Source organism: Branchiostoma belcheri, unplaced genomic scaffold (assembly GCF_001625305.1).
Source record: "Branchiostoma belcheri isolate BF01 breed outbred unplaced genomic scaffold, Haploidv18h27 scaffold95, whole genome shotgun sequence".
NCBI classification, from domain to species: Eukaryota; Metazoa; Chordata; class Leptocardii; order Amphioxiformes; family Branchiostomatidae; genus Branchiostoma; species Branchiostoma belcheri.
Genome location: NW_017804631.1, coordinates 1195083 through 1217616, shown reverse-complemented (window position 1 = coordinate 1217616; position 22534 = coordinate 1195083). Strand labels below are relative to the sequence as shown.

General features: G+C 41.0%; 5 protein-coding genes across 6 annotated transcripts; 2 read left to right on the top strand and 3 right to left on the bottom strand.

Annotated features, from left to right (window-relative positions):
• Positions 1-341: 341 nt before the first annotated feature.
• LOC109461687 (slit homolog 2 protein-like) lies at positions 342-2612 on the top strand. Of its 2 annotated transcripts, XM_019758070.1 has the most exons (3): positions 342-440; positions 894-1779; positions 2245-2612. In XM_019758070.1, exons 2-3 carry the CDS (start codon positions 906-908, stop codon positions 2346-2348), a joined length of 978 nt encoding a protein of 325 aa, XP_019613629.1. In that variant the 5' UTR covers positions 342-440; positions 894-905; the 3' UTR covers positions 2349-2612. The 2 variants fall into 2 exon arrangements, with proteins under 2 accessions (XP_019613629.1, XP_019613628.1); XM_019758069.1 differs by lacking the exon at positions 342-440 and having other exon boundaries at positions 836-1779.
• A 792-nt stretch (positions 2613-3404) lies between these two features.
• On the top strand, positions 3405-4958 carry LOC109461686 (slit homolog 3 protein-like). Its single transcript, XM_019758068.1, has 2 exons — positions 3405-3526; positions 4238-4958. Exon 2 carries the CDS (start codon positions 4253-4255, stop codon positions 4868-4870), a length of 618 nt encoding a protein of 205 aa, XP_019613627.1. The 5' UTR covers positions 3405-3526; positions 4238-4252; the 3' UTR covers positions 4871-4958.
• Positions 4955-9414, bottom strand: LOC109461674. Its single transcript, XM_019758055.1, has 7 exons — positions 9013-9414; positions 7882-7951; positions 7673-7713; positions 7446-7479; positions 7013-7057; positions 6560-6675; positions 4955-6080 (listed from the first exon to the last, which is right to left on the bottom strand). Exons 1-7 carry the CDS (start codon positions 9337-9339, stop codon positions 5763-5765), a joined length of 951 nt encoding a protein of 316 aa, XP_019613614.1. The 5' UTR covers positions 9340-9414; the 3' UTR covers positions 4955-5762.
• Positions 9415-13581: 4167 nt separating this feature from the next.
• On the bottom strand, positions 13582-17212 carry LOC109461714 (chondroitin sulfate proteoglycan 5-like). The gene is made up of 5 exons (XM_019758102.1): positions 17101-17212; positions 16366-16537; positions 15882-16049; positions 15333-15456; positions 13582-13864 (listed from the first exon to the last, which is right to left on the bottom strand). The coding sequence occupies exons 1-5, from the start codon at positions 17204-17206 to the stop codon at positions 13820-13822; spliced, it is 615 nt and encodes a 204-aa protein (XP_019613661.1). The 5' UTR covers positions 17207-17212; the 3' UTR covers positions 13582-13819.
• An 817-nt stretch (positions 17213-18029) lies between these two features.
• LOC109461673 (retinitis pigmentosa 1-like 1 protein) lies at positions 18030-22336 on the bottom strand. Its single transcript, XM_019758054.1, has 3 exons — positions 22221-22336; positions 18539-19897; positions 18030-18429 (listed from the first exon to the last, which is right to left on the bottom strand). The coding sequence occupies exons 1-3, from the start codon at positions 22264-22266 to the stop codon at positions 18290-18292; spliced, it is 1545 nt and encodes a 514-aa protein (XP_019613613.1). The 5' UTR covers positions 22267-22336; the 3' UTR covers positions 18030-18289.
• Positions 22337-22534: the final 198 nt, after the last annotated feature.

Genomic DNA, 22534 nt, shown 5'->3' with positions numbered 1-22534 from the left:
TCAGGGACAAGTTGAAAACCCAGGCTGGAGTTCAGTTAAGTTTAAGTGAAGTTGAGACAAATTTGAAGACGTTACAATATACTATATAGCCAGGGCGCACTTACACTAGCCTGGGTGCCATCCCCAGTAGTATATTCGCCAGCTCTATAAGTTATAGAGCTGGCGAATATACTACTGGGGATGGCACCCAGGCTACACTTACACAGGCCCAGATGTTCGTCTGCAAAAATCAACCCACGCTGAGCCTTGACCCAGTGAACCTAAGCAAATAGTAAAACAATGGGGTTGATTTTGGCAGTTATTTTTAGTGTTCTAATGTCTTGTGACTGGCCATAGTCCAATGCAACGATCAATAAACACGATGTTGTGCACCAATTTGTATCTTTTAGAATGCTAGCGAAAACCGACTGAGGCTGAAGTGCGATGTCACAATGTGATTCGTAAGTTCAAATTAAGTCATAATTTTAAGAAATGCACGACCTACAAGTCATTGTGATGCTGTCGGAACTTTAGGGCAATAGTGGCTTTAACAAATTGAAAAATCCAATGTAGGTTTGCTTGCCGGACTAATGATAAGTCACCCACTTACTTGCTTCAAATATTTTGCTTATTTGCATTGTTATCATTAAACTCTGATCATACCATGGCATATATATATATAACGTTATATAGACAAACTCATGGTGTATAGACAGACGCTATCGCATAATGTTATATGTTTGAGTTTACTTGTCGTGTAATTAAGGTGAGAATTTATGTGGTGGATGGATGAAGAGATTACTGCCTGCGTTTTATATATTACATGATCCTTAATTCCTAACATTGAGATTTCGTTTTGAGGCTCATCATGATGGACAATCATGCTTACTTGGGTATGTGCTATGCATTTCCAGATTTCACCAAACATGAAAAGCGTGATACTCCGCTCGCTGGGCCTATTGCTGATCTGGCAAGATTTGGAAGTCAGCAGCACATGCCCAACAAACTGTAGCTGTTTTACATCGTTCAGCTACGTGGCCTGCGCCGGACAAACCTACAGCACCATTCCAGACAACATACCCACCGACACGGAAACTCTGAAACTCGTGCACAACGAACTAGTCGAGCTTGATCTGCCTGCACTGTACCCCTTGACCGGCCTTAAAGTGTTAGATGTGAGAGGAAATGGCATCATAGCCATACACGGCTCCTTTGAAAATTTCCCTTTTCTTCGAGAGGTCTACTTGGGGCAAAACAATCTCTCTACCATTTCACCTGAAACCTTTGGCAACATATTTCAACAGTTAAAGTACATAGATTTGACCGGAAATCCTTTCAATTGCCAATGCATTAGCCCATATAAATGCTTTAAAAACGACACAACCTCCGAGTCAGAGTGTGATATCCTGTGGCTTCAGAGACAGGTTCACAAGAACCCGGACCGTGTCGGTAGAAAGGTTCTCTGTCAAAGTCCTGATGACCTCCGCGGTCAGTTCTTGGACTACGTGAACATTTCCGAGCCCAAATGCAATGATGGAAATACCGACAAGGTTTACTCCAGAACCCTCGATTTAAATTTATTGTCTACAACAGCGTATACAGTTTATGCAGTTGTAGCTGCTGTTATTGTCCTTGTGACATTTGTCCATAACACACGTAACTGGGCTACCAGGCATAGGCGAAAATGTCAGTCTCCGCTCGACGACCTAAGCAGCCGGGTCGACGATGCAAACAGAACCGACGTTGATATGGATGAAATGTCTCCTGAGATCAGCGGGCCAGCATACGACAGAAATGCCGGTAAAGAACATTCAGTTTGCTGAAACTTCAATTAATTGATGCTCATGTCGCACTAACAATTGCAAACGCATAATAAGTGAATTACTGTGATCATGTACTCCAACCAAACATTCAAACTAAGGATAAGAACAAATTACTCAAATTTTTAATACATTAATTTCCTTTATAAATGATTGAACATTTGAGTTATGAGTTTTGAGTTATTTGAATGCGATAGAAATGAAGAACCTCTAAGAAGTAGATGGAGTAAGACATCATCGGAAAGATCATTGAAGTTAATGACAAATCCTACCAGTTTTTCTAACTGAATCATTTACATTGCAATCTTTGAAAACATGAGGGATCAGTTGATAAACGGTAGCTTTCATCAGCCCTATTTTGTTAAAAGGACTGATCGACAAAAGCTAGCCATACGAAGTTGTGTGGTGTATTATCAATGTTTCTATTTATTCTCTTTACATCCAGATCGCGCTGAGCAGCACACAGATGACGACAATGAGACTAAATTAACCCCTGTTGTACAACCTACTTCAGCCAGGAAGACAACACGACCACGATGCGGCCACTAGACCCGAAAACACAGTTATCACTGACCCAGGGACTAGAGAGGGAGTTGAAAACCATAAAAGGCAACCTCGTCGCTATCGAACAACCTCAATAAATTCTTCATTTGTGTGTGACATAAATTCATAAAATGGGATCATTGAATTCATTCCTCAGAGAAGGATAAGACTGTTTATATTTATATGTTTATATTTTCCCAATTTAAATAACATCCACTTGTTCGGCTGTAAATAGTTGCCACTTTTGATTGTGTATATAAAACTCAATAGTACATGAATCTTTGGATACGAAGCCAAGCCAAGAGAGAGAGTAGATGAATATCATATATTGTATATTTCATTTATCAGGCATCCTAAATATGTTGAGGATTTATTGATAGAAATGGCTCTTCCAGTCATACAAAACGCCCAGTGAGGAGAAGGTTTAAAATGCCCAAATATGAACATCATAAGGAAGAGATGCATTGTAAACCTACGCAATAGAGTCGCTGTAGTACTACGGTTGTTACTATAGAGGTGGGTAGCGGTTGATGGGTTAAGTTAACAGTGACAATATTAGCAAGCTCAAACCGTTGTGCTCTGTACGTAGAAAAGACTGGTGGGAAAGTTAAGTAAAGCGCAAAATCGGATACTGTGCTATCGACATCCTACGCAATACGTCACATCCGAAAAAGTTTAGATTGTATTCCGTGGCAGTTCTTTAGAATAGTCACTTGTTCCACTTGTCAACATTGTCTGTTTACTGTTTTTGTATACAGTGGTTCGTGTGGCAATTAGCCCTCGAGCAATGACTTGCTAATAAACCTTATTATATAAAGGTTAATCCGTGCATCTATTCGTCTTGTGCTTTGGCGTTCTAATTAGGAAACAAAATAATGTCATGCTGTTGATGTCAGAGCCAGTGGGGTAGGGTTGGTCCAATGATAGGTCCGAACGTAAGACCTCAGCTTTCCAGAGAGAGAAATATCTCACGCTCGTGTTTGCTTCATTTTAATTCGCTAAAAACACAGCAAACTAGGCACGAACCATCGTATCGCCTTTTGGCCTTCTGTGTTACAAAGGGTCAAGGTTGAACGCGCTTGTGTGCTCGGCGAGTCGGCGTATTGACAGGACGCACTCTAAGCTCTGAGGCATTCCTGGCTATCCTGGGCTTATTCGCAAACGTCCCGTTGACTTAGCTGAAGGTAAGTTCTGATGCATTAAACCCTCGCTTCGGCATGGAATTATGGTAGATATATATGTTGCTCAATGTCTGAATGAGTGTGGAGAATACTTGGAAAGCACCGTGTCCACAGTATGTCGTCCGGTTCTTTGCATTAGCATTGTAAATCTATACGGGGTCATAACATTACGAATAGAATGCACGGTCGATAGATCTGTAGATACAGCCGAATACAATGTTATCTTTTCATAACTTGCGTCAGACAAACAACAGTATCGACATGTCTGACCCAAAAACGTGAAGGAATTCTGGAGGATTGTGACCAAGATGCACAATCATTAAAATTTATCTCTTAAGTTAAACCGTGTTAAGTATGAAAGAGCTGACAGAGATATGTGCGAAATTGTAGACTATATATATCTGCACTATACAATTTGTATAATACAATACAAAAAAAGAAGGCTACAATTGCAACCTCACCCTTTGAGGGAATCATTTATTTTACCATCAAATGATAATTGTGTTTGTCATAATCAATTGTAATTGTTATAATTTGTATACTTTTTATAGTTTTTTCTCTGTTTTGGGAAGCCCCCCCCCCAATAAAAACTACAATGTTGCTGGCCTTCCCTGTTTTTCTAGTGTTGTTCCTAAATGATCTTTTTTCATGTGTCAAATAATTAACAATCGTAATAATAAAGAGCTCACATTTTACTTTTAACCCCCTTCCTAGCTCCATGCCTTCGCAATGCGCAAGAAGATTGGATTCGCTGCCATCCTGTGGCTGTGCCTTCTCCTTCCTGTAGTCTGTTCACCTGTACCGACAACAACGTCTTCCACCTCACTCACGCGTTGTCCCAGGAACTGTACGTGCGAAGACATCGCAGGAGGAGCCGTTGTCGACTGTAAGGGACAGAATCTTACAGCATTGCCAACAGGACTGCCTTTAAACACGACCTACTTGAACGTCGCCTACAATTCCTTGACGAAACTCAAACTGACACATTTGTACAACTTGACAAAGCTTGAGGGATTGAGTGTGTCTAATAATGACATCTCTGTTATAAAGGGATCCTTAAAATACTTTAGTAATCTCAATCAGGTTGACATGTCGACGAATATGATACAAACTGTCAAGGAGACAGTTTTTGGCAACTTACTTCAGAAATTAAGGTTGGCAGAGATGTCTGATAACCCTTTAAATTGTGACTGTCATCTTAAGTGGCTTCGGGAGGCTGTGAATAACACAGAGCTCCTGGGAAACAATGTTTATTGTGCAAACCCTCCCCATCTCAGTGGTAAACGGTTTCTTGATGTTCCTTCAGCGGATTTTAAGTGTAATTATTACGATGACCTATTTATCTAAAATTCTTTAAAAAATAAAGTTAATGCTTTAAACATTCTATAAGTTCGTCAACCACACAAAATGAATTTTTGGAATAAAGCGGCTTTATTTGTTTGCATAATGTCTTGATATTGTTACTTACACTATTACATTATTACTCTAATTGCATTGGTGTTATAATTGTGATCGTTGGTTGGCATTGAATTGTTCAGAAACATAGTAAAAAGGTACTTTTGAATATCATGAAGTAAACAACGCTAAGAAACACACATACGTGCAAATTAAAGATAAATGAGATAAGGCTTCGTTTACTAACTTCAAAGCGAGAGCATTAGTTCACCAACTGATATCATCACATATCTTGATACATTTCGTACTATTCAAATATTTTGACGCAAAGACAAACTAAGCACCATTAGTGGCAATCATCTGTAAAAAGCAAATATCTCTCTTATGAAAAACAAGATCGTATCTCACCATTGAAATTACACTTAACAGTTGCGCGTTAAACCTGCTAGGCAATATGTTGCCTAATAATTGACAATGTAAATAGCCGCTGCTGCATATTTACGTTGCCACAGTAAAAGCTTAGAGTCGCCTTGGGTTACGCGATCATATATTAGATATGTGAAGGTGGCAGTTTGTACATGGCAGTGTTGTAACTTGTATTTTCATCCAAGTTGGCATGTCATTCATGTCACTTATTTCTTATACAACTTTTACCAAATATCTCTTTTGAAACATTTTCGACATAGCCGATTGAATTCGGTTGTAGTCTCATTGCTTTTTCTTGGCTGGTAACATTGGAACATTTCACCTTCTATGAAAAGACAAACTGAGAAATGCATCCCGTCACCGCTTCGAAAACAGCAAAAGGGCATCATTCAAATTTGTCAACTATTTGACTTCACGCTTAATCTCTTGATTCATTCGGAAAAAATATGTCCGTAAATTGAAATTTCATCGGCAATGGAGCCTCTTCGTATTCCTTGAGCAAAATGGCACCGAAGAATGTGGCATCGCTGCTCAAAGAAATGCAGCAGCCATCGCATTTCATGCTTATGTGGATAGCACTGTTAGCCTCTAGTGCACGGACACCTGCCGTGTAACATGTGTGCCACGGTGGGACGCCCACCATGGAGTTCATACAGGTCAGAAAAACTTCTTCCTCGTTCACGACGACGGAATGCGTTGTCGCCAGGTCAGCATCAGGATCCTCCAAGTAAAGTATCTGGAAAGTACGATTTTGGGTATTGTGAGCACACGACATTCTAGACTGGTACCATTCTAGTAGGATTACTGATAAGGATGGGAGCCAGGCCAACATCATGAAAGAACTTTATTGCACGACAACTGTACAATGAGCAAAAAAACATAACATCCTAATTATTAACTTAAAGACAACAGGGCCTTATGTACAACTGAGTGGGACTAATTATCAGTTTTGGTATATTTTCTAATAACAAACCAGGCCATATATTTACCCTTTTCTTCATTGTGGGAGTTGCATATATTCAAATCAAGATATATTCAGTTGTTTGTTAATGCAGTCTCTTGAAATCTGTTGCACTTGATTAAAAATGTAAAAAGGTTATTTGGTAAAATATGATATCTAGAACATATATTTAGATCTCTCTCTATACTAATATACAGAATATCTGGCTGGTATTCAATACAATAAAACCCTACTGTAAAATGATAAAAACGAACCTGACTATAGATGAAGTAGAGACCTGTCTTTTCCACCGTGAGGATTCCGTCTTCTAGCGTAAATCCCTCATCCGGATAGCGGAGGGGGTGCCACTTGGTTATGATGTCATGCCCCTCTTGTTATGTGAGAAACAAGATATTTAATTCAAGGTGCTAGTTAAATTTAGGGAATATTCAGTGGTCTGCAAGAATGCTTACATTGAGTATGTTCAAGTTGACATTTGGTAGGTGGGTAAGCTTAATAAGACATCGACATGCATACAATTAGATTTTGTGCCCCCTGGTGGCTTGTTTCAAATAGTTCTGTTGTTCATCATTGGTGTGCACCTTATCAACGAGTAGGCAAAATCAAATTCCCACTCAAGTTTTCATATCATATTCACTGTACCCAGTTCCCTTTCAACGCATGATACAAGAGCCAAGATAAAACAAGAATATTGGATCAAAACTTACCTTCAATCTGGAAGCTATTTGCTACATCGCATGACGTCTGCCCGTCTGTAGAATATGCACAAAACGCATCTTCGGTTATACTCATGTCATCTATGTCAAGTTCTAATAACAAGGAATGCTGGTGTTCCATGATTTTCTTTTAAACGCTCTAAACCTTAAGATACTTTGAAAGCTTTAGTCAGTTGCTAGCAAACGCCGAGAGGTTAAATACTTAGCCTGCTTCTAACTCTGATCTTCACCAGACAAGATAAGGCTCCGACACGTATTAATAAAAATTATTTCAGAATTGCATCACTAGAGATAGTGGTAGATTTTGGTCATAGTTTTGACAGTCAAAAACTTTGTTCGACTGCGAAGTAGACAAGTATTTACAGGTAGACTGAAAGACAATTCCAGTGCGACTGTGAAACGCTGTTACTGACTTTAAACTCACCTGCGCGCCCCTCAACATGTACCGCTATCACATCCTAAAATGGAAAAGATAGACAGATTAGAATGTCATAAACAACAACAGGTTTGATTATTTTCCACCAAATCCATGTCCCACTACATGTACTCTGAAGTTAATCTTAAAAATGCACTTCTCCAAACGTTGTTACAGTTCTAAGAACATTAAACAACATCGACAAGATGCTTGCTTATATCAACAGATTAACTCACCCTGTGAAGTTCAGATTTCTCGTCAACGTTAGGACGGCCACCTGTTGTGAGAAAACAATGGAAAGACAATGTAATAGAAATATTGTGCACAATGTGAGGTACTGACAGCATATTGTACTTTCTGCTCACTGATTGTTGCGCTGTTTGAGCTAATACTAAGGCTCTTCATATGTAGTGATGTTAAAGCATGATAAACAACTAAATTGTACCTTTCTCTTCTTCTTGCCATGTTTCTCGTTTCATTCTTTTGAAGACTGTCATTCCATCCATGCCGTCCACCTGACAAATACATACAACGAATATAACGTTCACTATCTATCTTGCTACACTGCATCTCTACAGTCATATAATGTTATTGGTAAGGATAGACACTTTTTTCTATGCCTCCACTCCTTTGTGTTATTGTATTTCAGAAAATGTGAACCGATATTCCTTCCTTAGAGTTTTAGGCCTTCGTTCCATCTTCAATATGATTGAAATGCCATTAGTTCCATGGATCAGGGCCATACAGCAGAAATATATCTAATAATATCTGGTAGAATCAGGAAGACAATAACAGTGTGAGGTCAAATATTGTGCCGAATGCTGAAATATCGACCCAACAATGTGTGGGATAAGTCAACATGTTTTCAAAGTTTGCATCAAAGGGACGCTGTATGGGGGTTTGCTCAATGATAAGAGGTCACTAAGGGCGCTCTGCATGCGGCAAGGTGTCAATCATGTGGTAGATTATAGCTAATGTATGTATGTATTTGCATCAGATATCGAAGTGTTTAGCAACATGTTCACTTCATATCTGGATAGTTAGCTTTAAAGTCAACATCACTCCGGAACTGTAGGAAGGCAAAGTGATCGAGTTGACTAAAAAAGACCTTATACGTCTAAATATTTAGTTTTGTAGGTTTCTAGATGGATAGATGTGTTGCGGTAAACAGAGGTTTATTGTGGGTGCGTGTTGTCGGATAGGCTCATATAGTCTCATATAGCTCCTATGCTACCATTCAATTATCCCATCCTGTCTTCTTTCTTTTTCCAGTGTTTCGTTTTATGGGTGAGGCGTCTTTTTACCCTACCTTAATACGTTCCATTCAAATATAGCAAATAAAGGTCCTAAATAGCCCCTATTGCCATCATTCATTGCCCTTGACCTCTTAGAAAGACAGGCATACATAACAACAGAGGTCTGTTTGATAACTATATTATCAAGTTTGCGACAAGGCAAGATTCTGGCCATATGCTATAATGGTTTTTCCTTTAGAGAACCTCAGTGTTGGAAAACCCAAACACTTCAATTGTTAGAGCTGACATATAAGAGTACTAAGAATAACGAATGATCTCACCTTATTACTCTGCACAAGTACATCGTCAGCGTAATGTTCCTCCTCGTTCCACAGAGTTTGTACCATTTTGTCCAGTTCTTGCAGCTTTCTCTCCACCTCCAGTAGCCTTTCAGACAACCGCGCGTTCTCCCTTTCTGTCTTCAGCGATGTTTTTGACAATTGCGCGTTCTCACACTCAAGCGTTGCATGGCGATACACGAAAAATACCACGAAAAATACCACAACACAAAAGAACAGTCCTTTAAGGATACGCAGCAAATTTTCTTTACATGTGCGAGGGGCTTCAGGACCAACGGCATGCTCCTCTTGCCTTTTTTTCTCCTCCATGATAATTTTACCTTCGACGATTATCCAGCAAACATAAAATCGCGATGAAAAAACAAACCACAGGTCTTTAACAAATGATCTATTCACGGAGTGTGCTTAATCAATGGTCAAGGTACAAGGGGCAAACATTTGCCCCAAGCACGGCCTACCAAAGTTTCATGGGAAAGTCTACCCATTGTGTCGTTATCATAATATATGATTCTAGAAAAATGAATCCTAATGAACAGATAAGTGAGCAGAAATTCTTCAACCAGCCTTTGTTGTGAGTGTCCTAACTCCAAGGGGCCTTTGTCTCTTGTTTTAACGAAGGACAAGTGGTCTTTACATGTTTTAAGGTCAAGCTAAAATAGCCAGGGAGTTGTTAGAGAGTTAGCTGTGAAGTACCATGTCGATAGCATCTTCCTCGTTGTTATGTTTGGTGAGGATACATTTATCTAAGGTGTTTGATAGATATAAGACTTTTTATGATTACGCCATGCACACAATTGATTTTTTTATTCGCCTGAAGTCGTCTGAATAGAGGCGTGCAATTGGCTACATTTGACAGGTGCTGACTTTGTAAAGCCTTGTTGACATAGTATCCATTGTGTTAGGTCCATGTACTTTGCTCTGCAATACTGTCCCTTGTACCTAGTGGCATTCTTAGAAGTTGAATGAATGCCACTATTATGCCCGTACAGATTGGTATATAGGGTTAATCAATTATTAACGAAAGCAGATTGGGCATTTCAAACTTCAAATTCTGTATTTTCGGGGGGGGGGGCACGTGGAAGTTGGCAGTTAAGATGACAAAAATGGCTAGAAAATGTCCATTTTTTTCATATTATCATACCATCGACTAATCTGATCGATACAGATTTATAGATTTCAAAGTCAAACATGGACACGTTAACCATGACTAAGCAACTAAAAACATTCTGAGTCATGAAAGGGACTTTTCACACGACCTCTTGATTTTGCCAGTGGATACACCATAGGCGCCACCCTATATAGTTCCGTTCACTAGTAACTGTGGATTTTGTGGTCGTCTGTGACTTAGCAAGGGCATAATCGTCCTTGGTCTGAGCAGTAACTACGGTGTACACTGACTTACACCAGGTAAGGTGTCCACAATACTTCTAAATGTCACGTGGTCATAGCTATCCAACGTTAACAGGGGCCAATAGGGCATATATTTGGGACTGTGCGTCTACGACGTGGGTTCGTATAATCACAACAAAACGGTAGAAAGTTTCTGAAGTTTCTGTTGGAATACATGCTATTGAGGACCTCACAGCCCCCATATACATGTACTCATGCCAATATGAGTTTTTTTTGGGGGGGGGGGTATGCTTGCACAAACTTTGAGAATTGGACTAAACAACGCGCATTACATGCGGTAGAGATCAAGGGAATTTTGCTAGACAAAGATACAACTCTGCCTAAACTACCTACCTTATACTTTCTATTGATGAATTGAGGCTTACTTAACAGTCTTTGGTCTTGTTTCTACAGAGGTCAGTGATATGTTCCAAACAATGGCAACTAAATCAGGGATATCAGGGGCGCTCTGTTTTTTGACCTTGTCTGTCGTCGCCGAGTGTGTGTCGTCATTCGGGCAAGACTGTCCCGGGAACTGCAGTTGTACAGAGAACCTGATCGTGCACTGTGACGGCCATGATTCCACGGCACTACCTGTGGGTCTACCGACCAATTCTTCAGACCTGACACTTATCAACTACAACTTGCCTGAACTAGACCTTACTGAACTGCATAACTTGTCCCGGCTAGAGGGCTTGGTCCTGTCGAATAATAAAATCCACCATATCAAAGGAACACTAGAAGTGTTTAAACACCTTAATCAAGTGGAACTGAAAGGAAATTACTTGACGGATATCTCCCCCAAGTTGTTTGGGTCGATAGCAGAACAACTGAAGTACGTGGATTTAGGAGATAACCCGTTTAACTGTGACTGTGGCGGTATTTTGCTGAACACTGATATATGTGACTGTACTGACAATAGGTTTAACTGCACCTGTAACATTAAGTGGTTACAAGAACAAGTGAAACTGAACCCAAACGTATGGGTAGGAGTAAAATGTCACAACTCGTCGAAAGATACTGACATTAGAGATGTAGATATATCAGACTTCTGGTGCAGACACAAATTGTGCTGGATAATTGGTATTGGTTGTGGTATAGTTATAGTTATAGTTAGTACCATTGTAATTCTGGGGCGGCGGTGCAAGGCGAGGAGAGGATATGTGCCTATCAACTCGCCCGACGAGGACGGTACTACAGAGAGTGAGACGCAGGCAGATGTCGACACCGATGATAGGGTTCCTTCATCCACACTCCCGGGTGCCGCGTCACCTCAGACAGAACCAGAATACAGTATGTACAGCGTCCATTTTATATCTCTTGTGTGCAATGCTATACAATACTTAGGATTGAAAATATATTCCTTTGCCTCAAAACATATCATACTGTTTCTGTTTTATGCTGAGAGATACCAAAATCTATACACAAATTTATACCCTTTCTAATGAAAGGGTATACATTTTTGTATGATCTTGGATCTTGAATTAGGTTACATCTTTTTTTTTTCTTCTTTTATTCCAAAAGGCATACAACAAGCCACACGTGAGCCAATGGCTGCTCCTGGCGCTACCGGGCTTGGTCCCCCATCGTGTAGTCTTCCGAGTCAACCGTTATCAACACGTGAGACCCAGAGGCCTTCTCAGAAGGAGACCGTTCAGGAAAACGCTATAGCTAACATGGGGCATGTTGTTACTGAGAAACAGCTTGATACTTTGGCTAAGAAACTGGGAGCGGAGTGGGAGTCTTTGGCCATTGATCTCGGGCTTACTGCAAATGATGTATTTCAATGTAAAGAGGATAACAGGATTGTCGAAAGAAAAATATTTGATATGCTTATGCGATGGAAATCCAAGGAGGGTTCTAATGCTACAGTGGAGAAATTGTTAGAGATACTCAAGGCATTTGACCCTCCTCTCGACAAGGAAAAGTATGAATTTCTGGAAAAATACTTGTGGTAACTATCCAATACTGTTCATTGCCTTTGTACAGAACGTTATAAACGTATAAAATCTCTTTGGGTAAATCTTTTTTCTGTGTCTAAGGTTAACAAGGAGCAAAGGTTATTTCATATGCATGCACTTGTTATTGCTATTTACTCTCACAATAAATCAAACTGACTTGTAACTAAGACCATATGTTTCCAAGAAAGACACTAAATACATCACAGAGGTGCAAATGTGCATGGCTGTTCCCACTGTCTTCCTTTGACAACATACGGAGAGCTTTGGATATGGATTGGTAAAAGATAGGTACTATATATCTTCTAAGTTTGATCTTCGTGGGCTAGAGAAGTATGTGTCATTATATATACGACATTACCGCACCGCTCCAAGCTTCGGTAGAGCTCTCAGCCGCGGCCGGAGTACAGGGGTGGTGGTCAACGGGCGATGTCCTTGGTGCTGAAATGGGCGGTCCCTAACCTATACTGTACATTTCCATGCATTAGCGTTATTCGGTCTCCCTAACACCTCCCCATCCATACCAAAACATCACAGCATGTGTGTGGAACATCGGAAAGCCTCCCCAAGCTTTTCATGTCATCCCCGCACCGCTCCGAGCCTCAGGACAGATGTCAGCCGCAGCCAAAATACAGCGGCGCTGCGTCCACTGGCGATGTCCTTGGTGCTGAAACGGGGGGTCCCTAGTACTTAGATAGTCTCGTACCCAGGGCACCTACTGAGAAGCTATCCACACTTATCCACAAGTCGTATGGGAACCTGGGTACGAGATTAGAACGTTCCGCCATTTGTCTGGAGTTTTACCTTTCTCCCTCTCTAGTTGGGTCACAGAGTTCCAAGATTTAAAATCGTTCCTTACAACAAGAGAGGTACATACGTATGATGTGGAAAACCCAGAATCTACTTCTAAAACAGGTGAGGGATCGCTTCTGAAATAATCCAAAACAATTTTGAAATGTGGGGAGGGGGGCAAATTAGAACCAAAGTTTTTAGCATTATAAGTTGGGGGAGTATTAGAAGGCTGGTGTATAAATATTTGCTTTTGAAGGTGACCTTCTGTGATGATTTATTTATTCCCATTGCTGTAAACGTTTTGAATGAGCGCTTTCTATTGCCAGATATAAGTTGTGTAGAGATTCAGGTACAATGTAGTTGTACCACAAATGACAAGACATAGACGCAGTTTGGTCTATTGGTTTATTTGTGCAAAATCTATATTCTATTTCATACTGAAACGCTGACATGCTTTTGGTATCCATATACAACTCTGAACATTATAACTACAGTCTAATCAACAATGTATAAAACAGTAAACTAAATATTTACTGATATATAAATTATGAAAACAAACAGTCTATCTTCTGCTATATATTATTGGGCGATAAAAGTTTGTCACTTGTTGCATTTTACTGCTTTATCCAGCAATGGGCATTCCAGGTTTTCTAGTCAAAGTTGGTGGTCACTGATGGCCTTGGTAGCTTGAACTCCTGAAAAACATACAATATAATTTTGTGGCCTTAGTTTTTTTATTTAAATGTTCCTCTGAAGTATGCACATATGAATGAATAGGTACAACAATCTTAATGGTAAAACAAGAAAATGTTATGAATTCTGTTAAGCAATTTTTATTATTCTATCATGAAAGGTCATCTGTGTTGGTTAATTTCCATGTTTAGAGTTAAAACTTTAGATCCAACACAAAAAGTTCTCTCGCCTAGAGCTTTGGACCAGTGACACTCTGGTCTTCCTCAGTAGACTGAGTAGTTGACATCACACTTCAAAGAAGCCACGTAACAAGCCTTAGTTGACATCACACTTCAAAGAAGCCACGTAACAAGCCTCACTGGGTCAGTCTACTGAGGAAGACCAGAGTGACTGGTCGAAAGCTCTAGGTGAGAGAACTTTTCATGTTGGATCAAAAGTGTTAACTCTAAACAATTTTTACCTTCGCCAAGAAGGTTATGTTTTCAGGGGCGTTCGTGTGTGTGTGTGTGTGTGTGTGTGTCTGTCTGTCTGTCAACACGATAACTTGAGAAGGCCTTGGTGGATTGTCTTGATACTTGGTAGGTGGGTAGGTCTTGATGAGACCTCAAAATGATTAGATTTTGGGCCACCTGGCGGCTTGTCATGGTACTGCAGCAGAACTTCCGGTTTTGATATCTCATGATCCAGACATGCTAGGGTGACGAAATTTAGATGGTAGATAGCTCTTGTGCTGGGAATAAAGTGACATGAGTTTGAGCCCCCTAGTTGCTTGCTCTAGAACTGCAGGGGGGTTTAATGGACAAATGTTTAAAGGGGGATAACTCAAGAACCGAATGATGGATCATCGTGATTTTTGGTATGTAGGTAGCTTGAGTGATGCTTGACATAATGATATTACAATTATGCAAATATGGATGTAATTTGCATAATTAATGAGGAAATTCTATTTATCAGCTGTATTCCATAATAGGAAGTTCAAGCTTGTGACATATGTTATTAAGAATGAGAGAAACACAGGCAGATATCGATTATGCAAATGAAGACTTAATTTGCATAATTAATGAGAAAATATTATAATTGCATAGTGGTAACTGCCTGGAATTTTATACTTGGGGTGTTTGAAAGTTAAGTTAAGGTGAACATAATTAAACATAACTTATTCAAATAAGGACCTCATTTGCATAATTTATGAGAAAATGTCATCATGGCATTCTTTGTTAAGATAAGACTGTCTTTTGGTGGAGAATATGATCAACAGATATAATTCATGCAATTGAGGATCCTATTTGCATAATTAGGGGGACTAATATATAATTTTAATCATAAAAGCTAACATCATTTGGCGAAGGTATGAGATCGTGGAACTCTAGTTATTACTATTTTTCATTGTTTCAATGTTTATTATTATTCCAGTTCCTCAAAAAGAATGACTGTGAGGATGCATGAGCACTACTGGAGATGGTAACAGACCTGATCTGAAGGTATTTTGGGCGGGTCGTTGTTCCAGGCACAGTCTGGGGGAGGGTCTGTCCCGTGGCCGTTCTGAAGACTGGAGAATTCTTCTGAAATATCCTGATGATGGAACCCTTTCTCACTGCAACAAAATGAATATAATACATGTAAAATATTATTGTTCAGATTGAGAAAAACTGTTTGCTCCTTTCCCCTTTTTTAATTCATTATTGTGTATTTGGCACTAACATTGTGCATATTCCACTACCAGGCACATACATTCCCCAAGTCCATTGTGCTATTCACTTTCTCCCAGCCTGCAAACCTGGTTCGGGTTGTAGTTACACCATTTCTCCCTCACTTCCTATGACTCTACTGTATCCAAATAACTATGGACACACAAACAAACAGATCAACAAACCCACACACCTGTCCAGTTGGTGTAGCCTGTTCCTCACGCCCAGACAGACGGACAGGACAGACGTCAGTGGGAACAGCAGCCTGTGACTATCCAAACAATCACTGACACACAAACAAACAAACAAACAAATAGACAAACCCACACACCTGTCCAGTTGGTTCAACCTATTCTTGACACACAGACAGACGGACAGAACAGAAGTCAGCAGGACCAGCAGCCCCCCCACCCCTGCTCCTACCAGGATCACCAGAGCGCGCGGCGCGTACAGCTCACATCTGGGGCCGCTGTAGAACCCGCTGGGGTCCGCACCGCACCTACAAGAAAGGATAATATGTGTCTTATTATCTATGATATTTTCTTTACACATATGGCTCCCATCCATTGTACAATATTCGTAGGGTCGCACAAAATTTTTAGCTGTCTTGTCACAAAAACTGTTTTAGATCCTTGTCGGCGGTTAGGTATCCACAGATACACAAGAAATTGATACTCAAGTAACTGGATAGGTTTTTAAAATCTATGCAGGTGCTTGACCCATGCAGTGTTTATAGAGTGCCACAAAAAAAGTAGCTGACTTTTTAGTTTAGTTTGAACACTGTTGAAAACTGTGTTTTTTTAAAAGATACATACCGACAGACTGGTCCTGTTCCCTGTAGGAACTCACACGTGCCGCTGTTGTGACAGTAGCCCTGGTCACACCTACACTCTGCCACAAGAGTACCGTACACATCACGCAACTTGCAGGACGCTGCAGTTCCACATGACAAGGTACAGAGGGTGCTGCTGCTCAGACCCTGCAGAGCTGGCAATGCACATGATGCCTATTACATTGTGTAAGGAATCTAGTTGCTTGATCATCAGTAGATGTTGATGATCAATGATATGTGAACGAAAACATATGATAGTCTACATTGACGTCTACCACAATACAGGCTATACAAAATTTCAGGCTAATCAAGCTTGAATCAAGGTGTTCAACATTGTTTGATTACCCCCAAACTACTTTAGTATTATTAATCAGTCAATCAATCAAAGGCAGAAGGGGCATTTCCATTTTATGAAGTTCATCAGCACTCAGAGTCTTAGATATACAAAGGTAAAGCAAGGAGGTTTTAACTTGGTATTTGCTATCGGGTTAACGGTGAGTATACCAGTTTACAGATAAAAGATTATTATTATTATTATTTCTGTATTATTTAACCAGGGTAGCACTACTCAATGACATAGCACTGCTTTACAGAGTGGCCCTGGAACAGAGAGTGATATTATATGTACACATATTATTTTCTGGATAACCTTATTAAGGGGCTATTATATTCCTATATCCCTCAGATATAGAACAGAGAGTGATATAAGTACACACACCTTCCTGGGACAGTTGCATCCGCCGCAGTGTCCCCACCGTTTCCATGGTAACCCCCAGGTTGCTGACGTCATCTCCGCCCGTCCCGTTACTCAGCAACAAACTCATCGTCTCCTGGACGGTTCTGGCGATGACGTCATCGGAGGGCGCCTCGTCCGCAGCGAAAATGACAACGTAGTCCACAACAACACTTCCTGCGCTGTAGGGATTTTATTAATATATATGAGGCATTAGGTTCAGCCTTCTTTTATTGAAACAGTTACATAAAAAAAACAAATACAGACAAGATAGCGACTGTTTATCTGTATAGGCGCTATAACCGCCTTTTGGCATAACACACCAGCTTCACAGGCACGCGGCGCAGCGGCAGCAGGCTATATTACACCGATTGACTTGTTACACCTAGCCCTTGAACATCTAACTCTAGACATTGTTTAAAGCTATCTAATGATAATGCCCCTACTGCCCATACAATAGAATGACGCATTCAAGTTACATCAAAGTTATAGAGTCCGTCCAAAGTTATAGATCCGAGAGATCTCAGAGTTCAATTCAGAGTTTCGGAATATAGAGTTAGGTTTTTCATAACCTTCAAGTTCACAGACCTCAGGAATTGTTTTATTCGTGAATGTATTGGACCTCTGGAGGGGATTGTGTGGTGTACATGTAATTCAATTGTGTTCCTGAATTCCTCCATATACCACCCACTTACTCGCATGAGTGCAGCATGACATGGTAGTACAATAGAAAACTTTTAAGTTTTCTATTTAAGTTTCCTATTGTACTACCAAGTCATGCAGCAGAAAAAGTTTTTTTCAAAAATGATTTGACAATGACAATGATCTTTATTGCATATTCACACCCTACATGGGTTAGATAACTGAGGTACAAGGGTGGGAGGAACAAGTGCTACATTACTCTGCTACGTCTATACATGTATCTATAAGATGTCCCTTTTCGAAATGTTAAATGTGCTATGGCTATCAACTGCTTTTACCAACCTGAATCCAATGATTTTGATTTCTTTGAACCCAGCAAGGCCTTCATAGATGGATGTGAACTATAGGAGTGGACAAATCATACATTAATACAAACTGTAATTCAACAAAAATAAATGGTACACGATGATGTGTATGCAGTGGAAAAGCAGTCAAATATATTTTCAAATGATTCAGCTATTTATATCTTTAACTACTTACTGTGGAGACTACTTACTGTGAAGATGAACTGCTTTTCCAGATCCCTGTACTCGGTTGCCTCTGGGTCCCGCAGGTTTTCATTGAAGGTCTTGTTCAGACTCAGCTGGAATCCCAACAGCTTCTGTGGTCCATCTAAAGCATCAGAATAGATGCAATGAATATTATATATATATTAGACAAAGAACAATGGAAAATACAAAAAGGGGCAAACATAATTATAATGGCACAGAACTTCACATACCTGGAGTCAAAGTGTCTGGCTTTGTGTTTTCTTTGACTTTCTGTTGATCTGGTGTCTTTGTTGGTCCTTTGTCCGAGTTTTGGTCTTCCGGATTCGCCCCTGATGCTGACTCCCCCTCGGGTTCGGATTCTCCCTCGGGTTCCGCTTCGGGTTCCGATTCTCCCTCGGGCTCCACTTCGGGTTCCAATTCTCCCTCGGGTTCCGATTCACCCTCGGGCTCCGCTTCAGGTTCCGATTCTCCCTCGGGCACTGCTTCGGGTTCTGATTCCCCTTTGGGCTCAGTCTGTGGTGTTCCTTCGGGCTCTGCTTCGGGCTCCGAAGACGCCTCGGGCTCTGGCTCTGGTTCTGCTGAAGCCCCGGACTCTGCTTCGGACTCTAGTGAAGCCTCGGGCTCCACCTCTGGTTCTGATGACGCCTCGGGCTGTGGTTCTGGTGAAGCCTCGGGCTCTGCTTCTGGCTCTACCGATGCATTGGGCTCCACCTCTGGTTCTGATGACGCCTCGGGCTGTGGTTCTGGTGAAGTCTCGGGCTCTGCTGCAGGTTCTGCTGAAGCCTCGGGCTCTACTTCTGGCTCTACCGATGCTTCAGGCTCAGTCTCTGGTTCTGACGACGACTCGGACTCTGCTTCGGGTTCTGACGTTCCCTCGGGCTCTACTTCTGGCATTGACGATGCTTCAGGTTCTGCTTCTGGTTCTGAATTTACCTCAGGCTCTGCTCCGGATTCTGGTGATCCTTCGGGCTTCGCCTCTGGTTCTGATGTTCCCTCGGACTCTGCTCCAGGCTCTGACGACGCTTCTAGCTCTGGCCCTGGTTCTGGCGTTCCCTCTGGTTCCGCTTCAGGTTCGGAAGTATTCTCTGGCTCTACTTCTGGCACTGGCGATGCTTCGGGCTCTGGTGAAGCCTTGGGCTCCACTTCAGGTTCTGCCGATGCTTCAGGCTCTGGCCCTGGTTCTTCTGTTCCCTCGGGCTCTGCCTCTGCTTCTGGAGACGCCTCGGGCTGTACCGAAGCCTCGGGCTCAGCTTCAGGTTCTAAAGTATTTTCGGGCTCTACTCCTGGCTCTGTCGATGCTTCGGGCTCTGACCTTGGCTCTGAGATTCCCTCGGGCTCTGTTTCAGGTTCCGGAGTTCCCTCGGGCTCTGCGTTGGATTCTACTGAAGCCTCGGACTCTGGTTCAGGTCCTGAAGTTCCCTCTGGCTCTGCTTCGGGTTCTACTGACGTCTCGGGGTGAGCAGAAGCCTCGGGCTCTGCCGAAGCTTGCGTTTCTGCCTCACCAACCGGCGTCGGTTCCCCGAAAAGCTCCGGTGAAGGCCCGGCTTGTGTCCCGCTATCTGTCGTTGATTCGCCTCCATTACAATTCACTGGAAAGCAAATTAGAAATGAGAAACGTAAGTTCTTTATCTGCACCACACTGTAAGGTTACTACATATACAAGTAGCTAATCTTGCTGTCAGCTTTCAAAAAAGTAATGACAGCTGATTCTTCTGCTGGTGGTCAAAAACTGGGTGCCTATATAATGTACACATATGTTTGAAGTCAAATCCTTAAATTGTCGTATTTCTAATGAAAGATGGCATCACATTTTAGTTGTCTGTACATGTGCCTTTTATCGCAAATACAAATAGAAACCACCCTCACCTTTTTGTGTTTTTTTTTTTGCCCTTTAAATTGCACGTGCTTACTCATTAGCCCGAATCTCTGTGTGCCCTGATTCTGTTCTTTAACACATAACAGTAAATACTCGGATACACCTTTGTTCAAGCACGGGTTAGTTTGTTGTCTTGAAGTAACTTCAGGTCGAGAACACCTGTTTCCTTAAGTGTGGCCGCAAAGGTTCTGAAGAAAAGAAGACATCGCCCGAGACACTAGAAGACAACCCAACGTTCTTGAAGTGCGGAGGAACTTTGTTTGAAGTGTTATAAGTAGTGACCGGCATTGTCAGGTGTTTGGTACTCGTTAATATGAAGGGCCCGCCTTGGTAAGCCCTACTTGTTTTACTACATCTCAGGGTTGAAACACCTGAGCGAAAGGGGCTTTTGTGATGCCGCTTTAAGCTGACCTGTCCAGGTATACAGGCCAACTCTCTAAACAAAGGTTTGGGCTTCGTATCTTTAGGCGTTTTGTTGGGCTTTTGTTTTTGTACTCAGGTATCCTTTTTTTTTTACGCTAGCCAAACTTCCGGTGGCAAAATTTGTACTGCCATGCCAATTTCATTAATACTTTATTGTCACCAAAAGATCTTCTTCTGGAATTTATAAAGGCCATCGCGATTAAAAAAAAATGAGGGAGATTTTAAGTTTTTGATCCTTCCTTCTTCTTCATCTAGAAATGTTGGAATGATACATTTTTAACAAGTCCTCTAACTATACGTGTAACATCTATCACCACGCCTATCCTGTTTACCACGCAATGCATTGCTGAAAAGAACTCATTACAGAACAGAATGGATCAGAACTAACAGAATGATAGAACTGGACAGAATAGAACAAGAACAGAATATATGTAGAATAGAATAGAATTCTATAGCAGGATTTTCAACGCTGTCGATCTTGCGCCGTCGATCTTTCCTTTAATCGATCTTAACGCCAAACGGAGTAAGGGTCAAGAGGTGATTCGCACCAATTCGTGTCGCTACGGCGTACAATTTGACAAGTGCATTCCGACATACAGGTTCCGATACATGCATGCGAACATAACACTCAATAGACGTTCACTGTGTTACAGTTAAACTTTGCCTGTAAAAGTTGACATTGTGATCCATAAGTGAAGTTTTTGGGGAGGACTTGAGACCATGTAACATTGCTGTGGACTGTTCTCGCCGATGAATCATAACCGGAAAATTCAAGTGTGGAGGAATTCCTGTTAACAACTTGCGATCGATATTAAAGTCCTTTTGGAGTGCAAAACTGTTTCATTCGTCAGCCCTATAGATTAGTCATCGAATACTTGACAGAAAAATACGATTAGTTTGATTCACTAAATGTCTACTTGTTCAACACGACGCACCCAGTAAGTAAGTGTGTAGAGTTCGAATCGATGACTAACGTTAACATACTTTTTGTTAACCGTGCATTCGGGAGTCATTTTCTGCTTGTGAAGATCTTTCAGGATGTTATTTTGACGCTCGCGTTAGTGTGACTAATATGACATAGGTAGAGAAATCCTGGTTCCTATACTGATCATGATTTCGTTTGATTTCATGATAAAGCTTGCTCAATTTTACGTTATCGTACAAAAACGTTATCGTTAAATCTAATTTATAGACAACTGTCCATTAACGGATGCATGGACTGTTTTGAAGTTAGCACTTAGCACGCCACTGCTTTAGACTTGTAGAACAAAGCTTAAAGTAAAAAATCGTCATCTATACTGACCAAGTTGTGATAACAGAAGCAAAGTGGCGACTTCTTTCATACTAGCTTATAACTGCAAGGACCTTTCAGGATATAACTAAATAGATGCTCCTTTTAGTATGACATAAGTAGAGATATCGTGGTTTTTAAAACGAATTTGTTAACGATTTTTTTTAGATTGACAAGACTTCTTAATTGTAAATCCTGATGTTCAAGCCTTATTGTTTGACTCCCATATAATTAGCAAAAATACAGAGGAGAATCAAACTTTTGTTATTGAACATCGATATCACTTCCATAGACTTGTAAAAACTATTGACGTAAAACTTACCTTGTAATAGAAGTACAAGAACGGTGACGAACAAGAAGCGAAACATTGTGAATTTAGATACCAGCTTTCACACATACACAGCCAGTAACTGACTGACACGTTTGCCTACTCACTGTCAGAACCCTGACAAAAAATGACAACAAGAACACAGGTCCTGTACTGGGGCACCCATGGGTGCTATGTCCGAGTGGGGACGTAAGGGCGACGCCCTTTTGTGTTGTGGAGGTTGAAGAGCTCTCAAACACAGCTTCTCGTGTTGTCAATCAATAAGAGAGTTTTTGGTTGCACAGCGGCATGTATTTATTTGAATATTC

What these genes read in the sequence shown, in the direction of transcription:
- LOC109461687 (XM_019758069.1), top strand. Translation starts at nt 861, where the DNA reads ATGCTTACTTGGGTATGTGCTATGCATTTCCAGATTTCACCAAACATG. An exon ending in AGCATACGACAGAAATGCCG is followed by an intron (nt 1,780 to 2,244) that starts GTAAAGAACATT and finishes CTTTACATCCAG; the next exon opens with ATCGCGCTGAGCAGCACACA.
- LOC109461686 (XM_019758068.1), top strand. Translation starts at nt 4,253, where the DNA reads ATGCGCAAGAAGATTGGATTCGCTGCCATCCTGTGGCTGTGCCTTCTC.
- LOC109461674 (XM_019758055.1), bottom strand. Translation starts at nt 9,339, where the DNA reads ATGGAGGAGAAAAAAAGGCAAGAGGAGCATGCCGTTGGTCCTGAAGCC. An exon ending in ATGGCAAGAAGAAGAGAAAG is followed by an intron (nt 7,714 to 7,881) that starts GTACAATTTAGT and finishes TTCTCACAACAG; the next exon opens with GTGGCCGTCCTAACGTTGAC. An exon ending in TCTACTTCATCTATAGTCAG is followed by an intron (nt 6,081 to 6,559) that starts GTTCGTTTTTAT and finishes CGTACTTTCCAG; the next exon opens with ATACTTTACTTGGAGGATCC.
- LOC109461714 (XM_019758102.1), bottom strand. Translation starts at nt 17,206, where the DNA reads ATGAGTTTGTTGCTGAGTAACGGGACGGGCGGAGATGACGTCAGCAAC. An exon ending in GATGCAACTGTCCCAGGAAG is followed by an intron (nt 16,538 to 17,100) that starts GTGTGTGTACTT and finishes GTGCATTGCCAG; the next exon opens with CTCTGCAGGGTCTGAGCAGC. An exon ending in AGGTTGAACCAACTGGACAG is followed by an intron (nt 15,457 to 15,881) that starts GTGTGTGGGTTT and finishes ATTTTGTTGCAG; the next exon opens with TGAGAAAGGGTTCCATCATC.
- LOC109461673 (XM_019758054.1), bottom strand. Translation starts at nt 22,266, where the DNA reads ATGTTTCGCTTCTTGTTCGTCACCGTTCTTGTACTTCTATTACAAG. An exon ending in TCTTGTACTTCTATTACAAG is followed by an intron (nt 19,898 to 22,220) that starts GTAAGTTTTACG and finishes TTTGCTTTCCAG; the next exon opens with TGAATTGTAATGGAGGCGAA. An exon ending in GCCAGACACTTTGACTCCAG is followed by an intron (nt 18,430 to 18,538) that starts GTATGTGAAGTT and finishes CTGATGCTTTAG; the next exon opens with ATGGACCACAGAAGCTGTTG.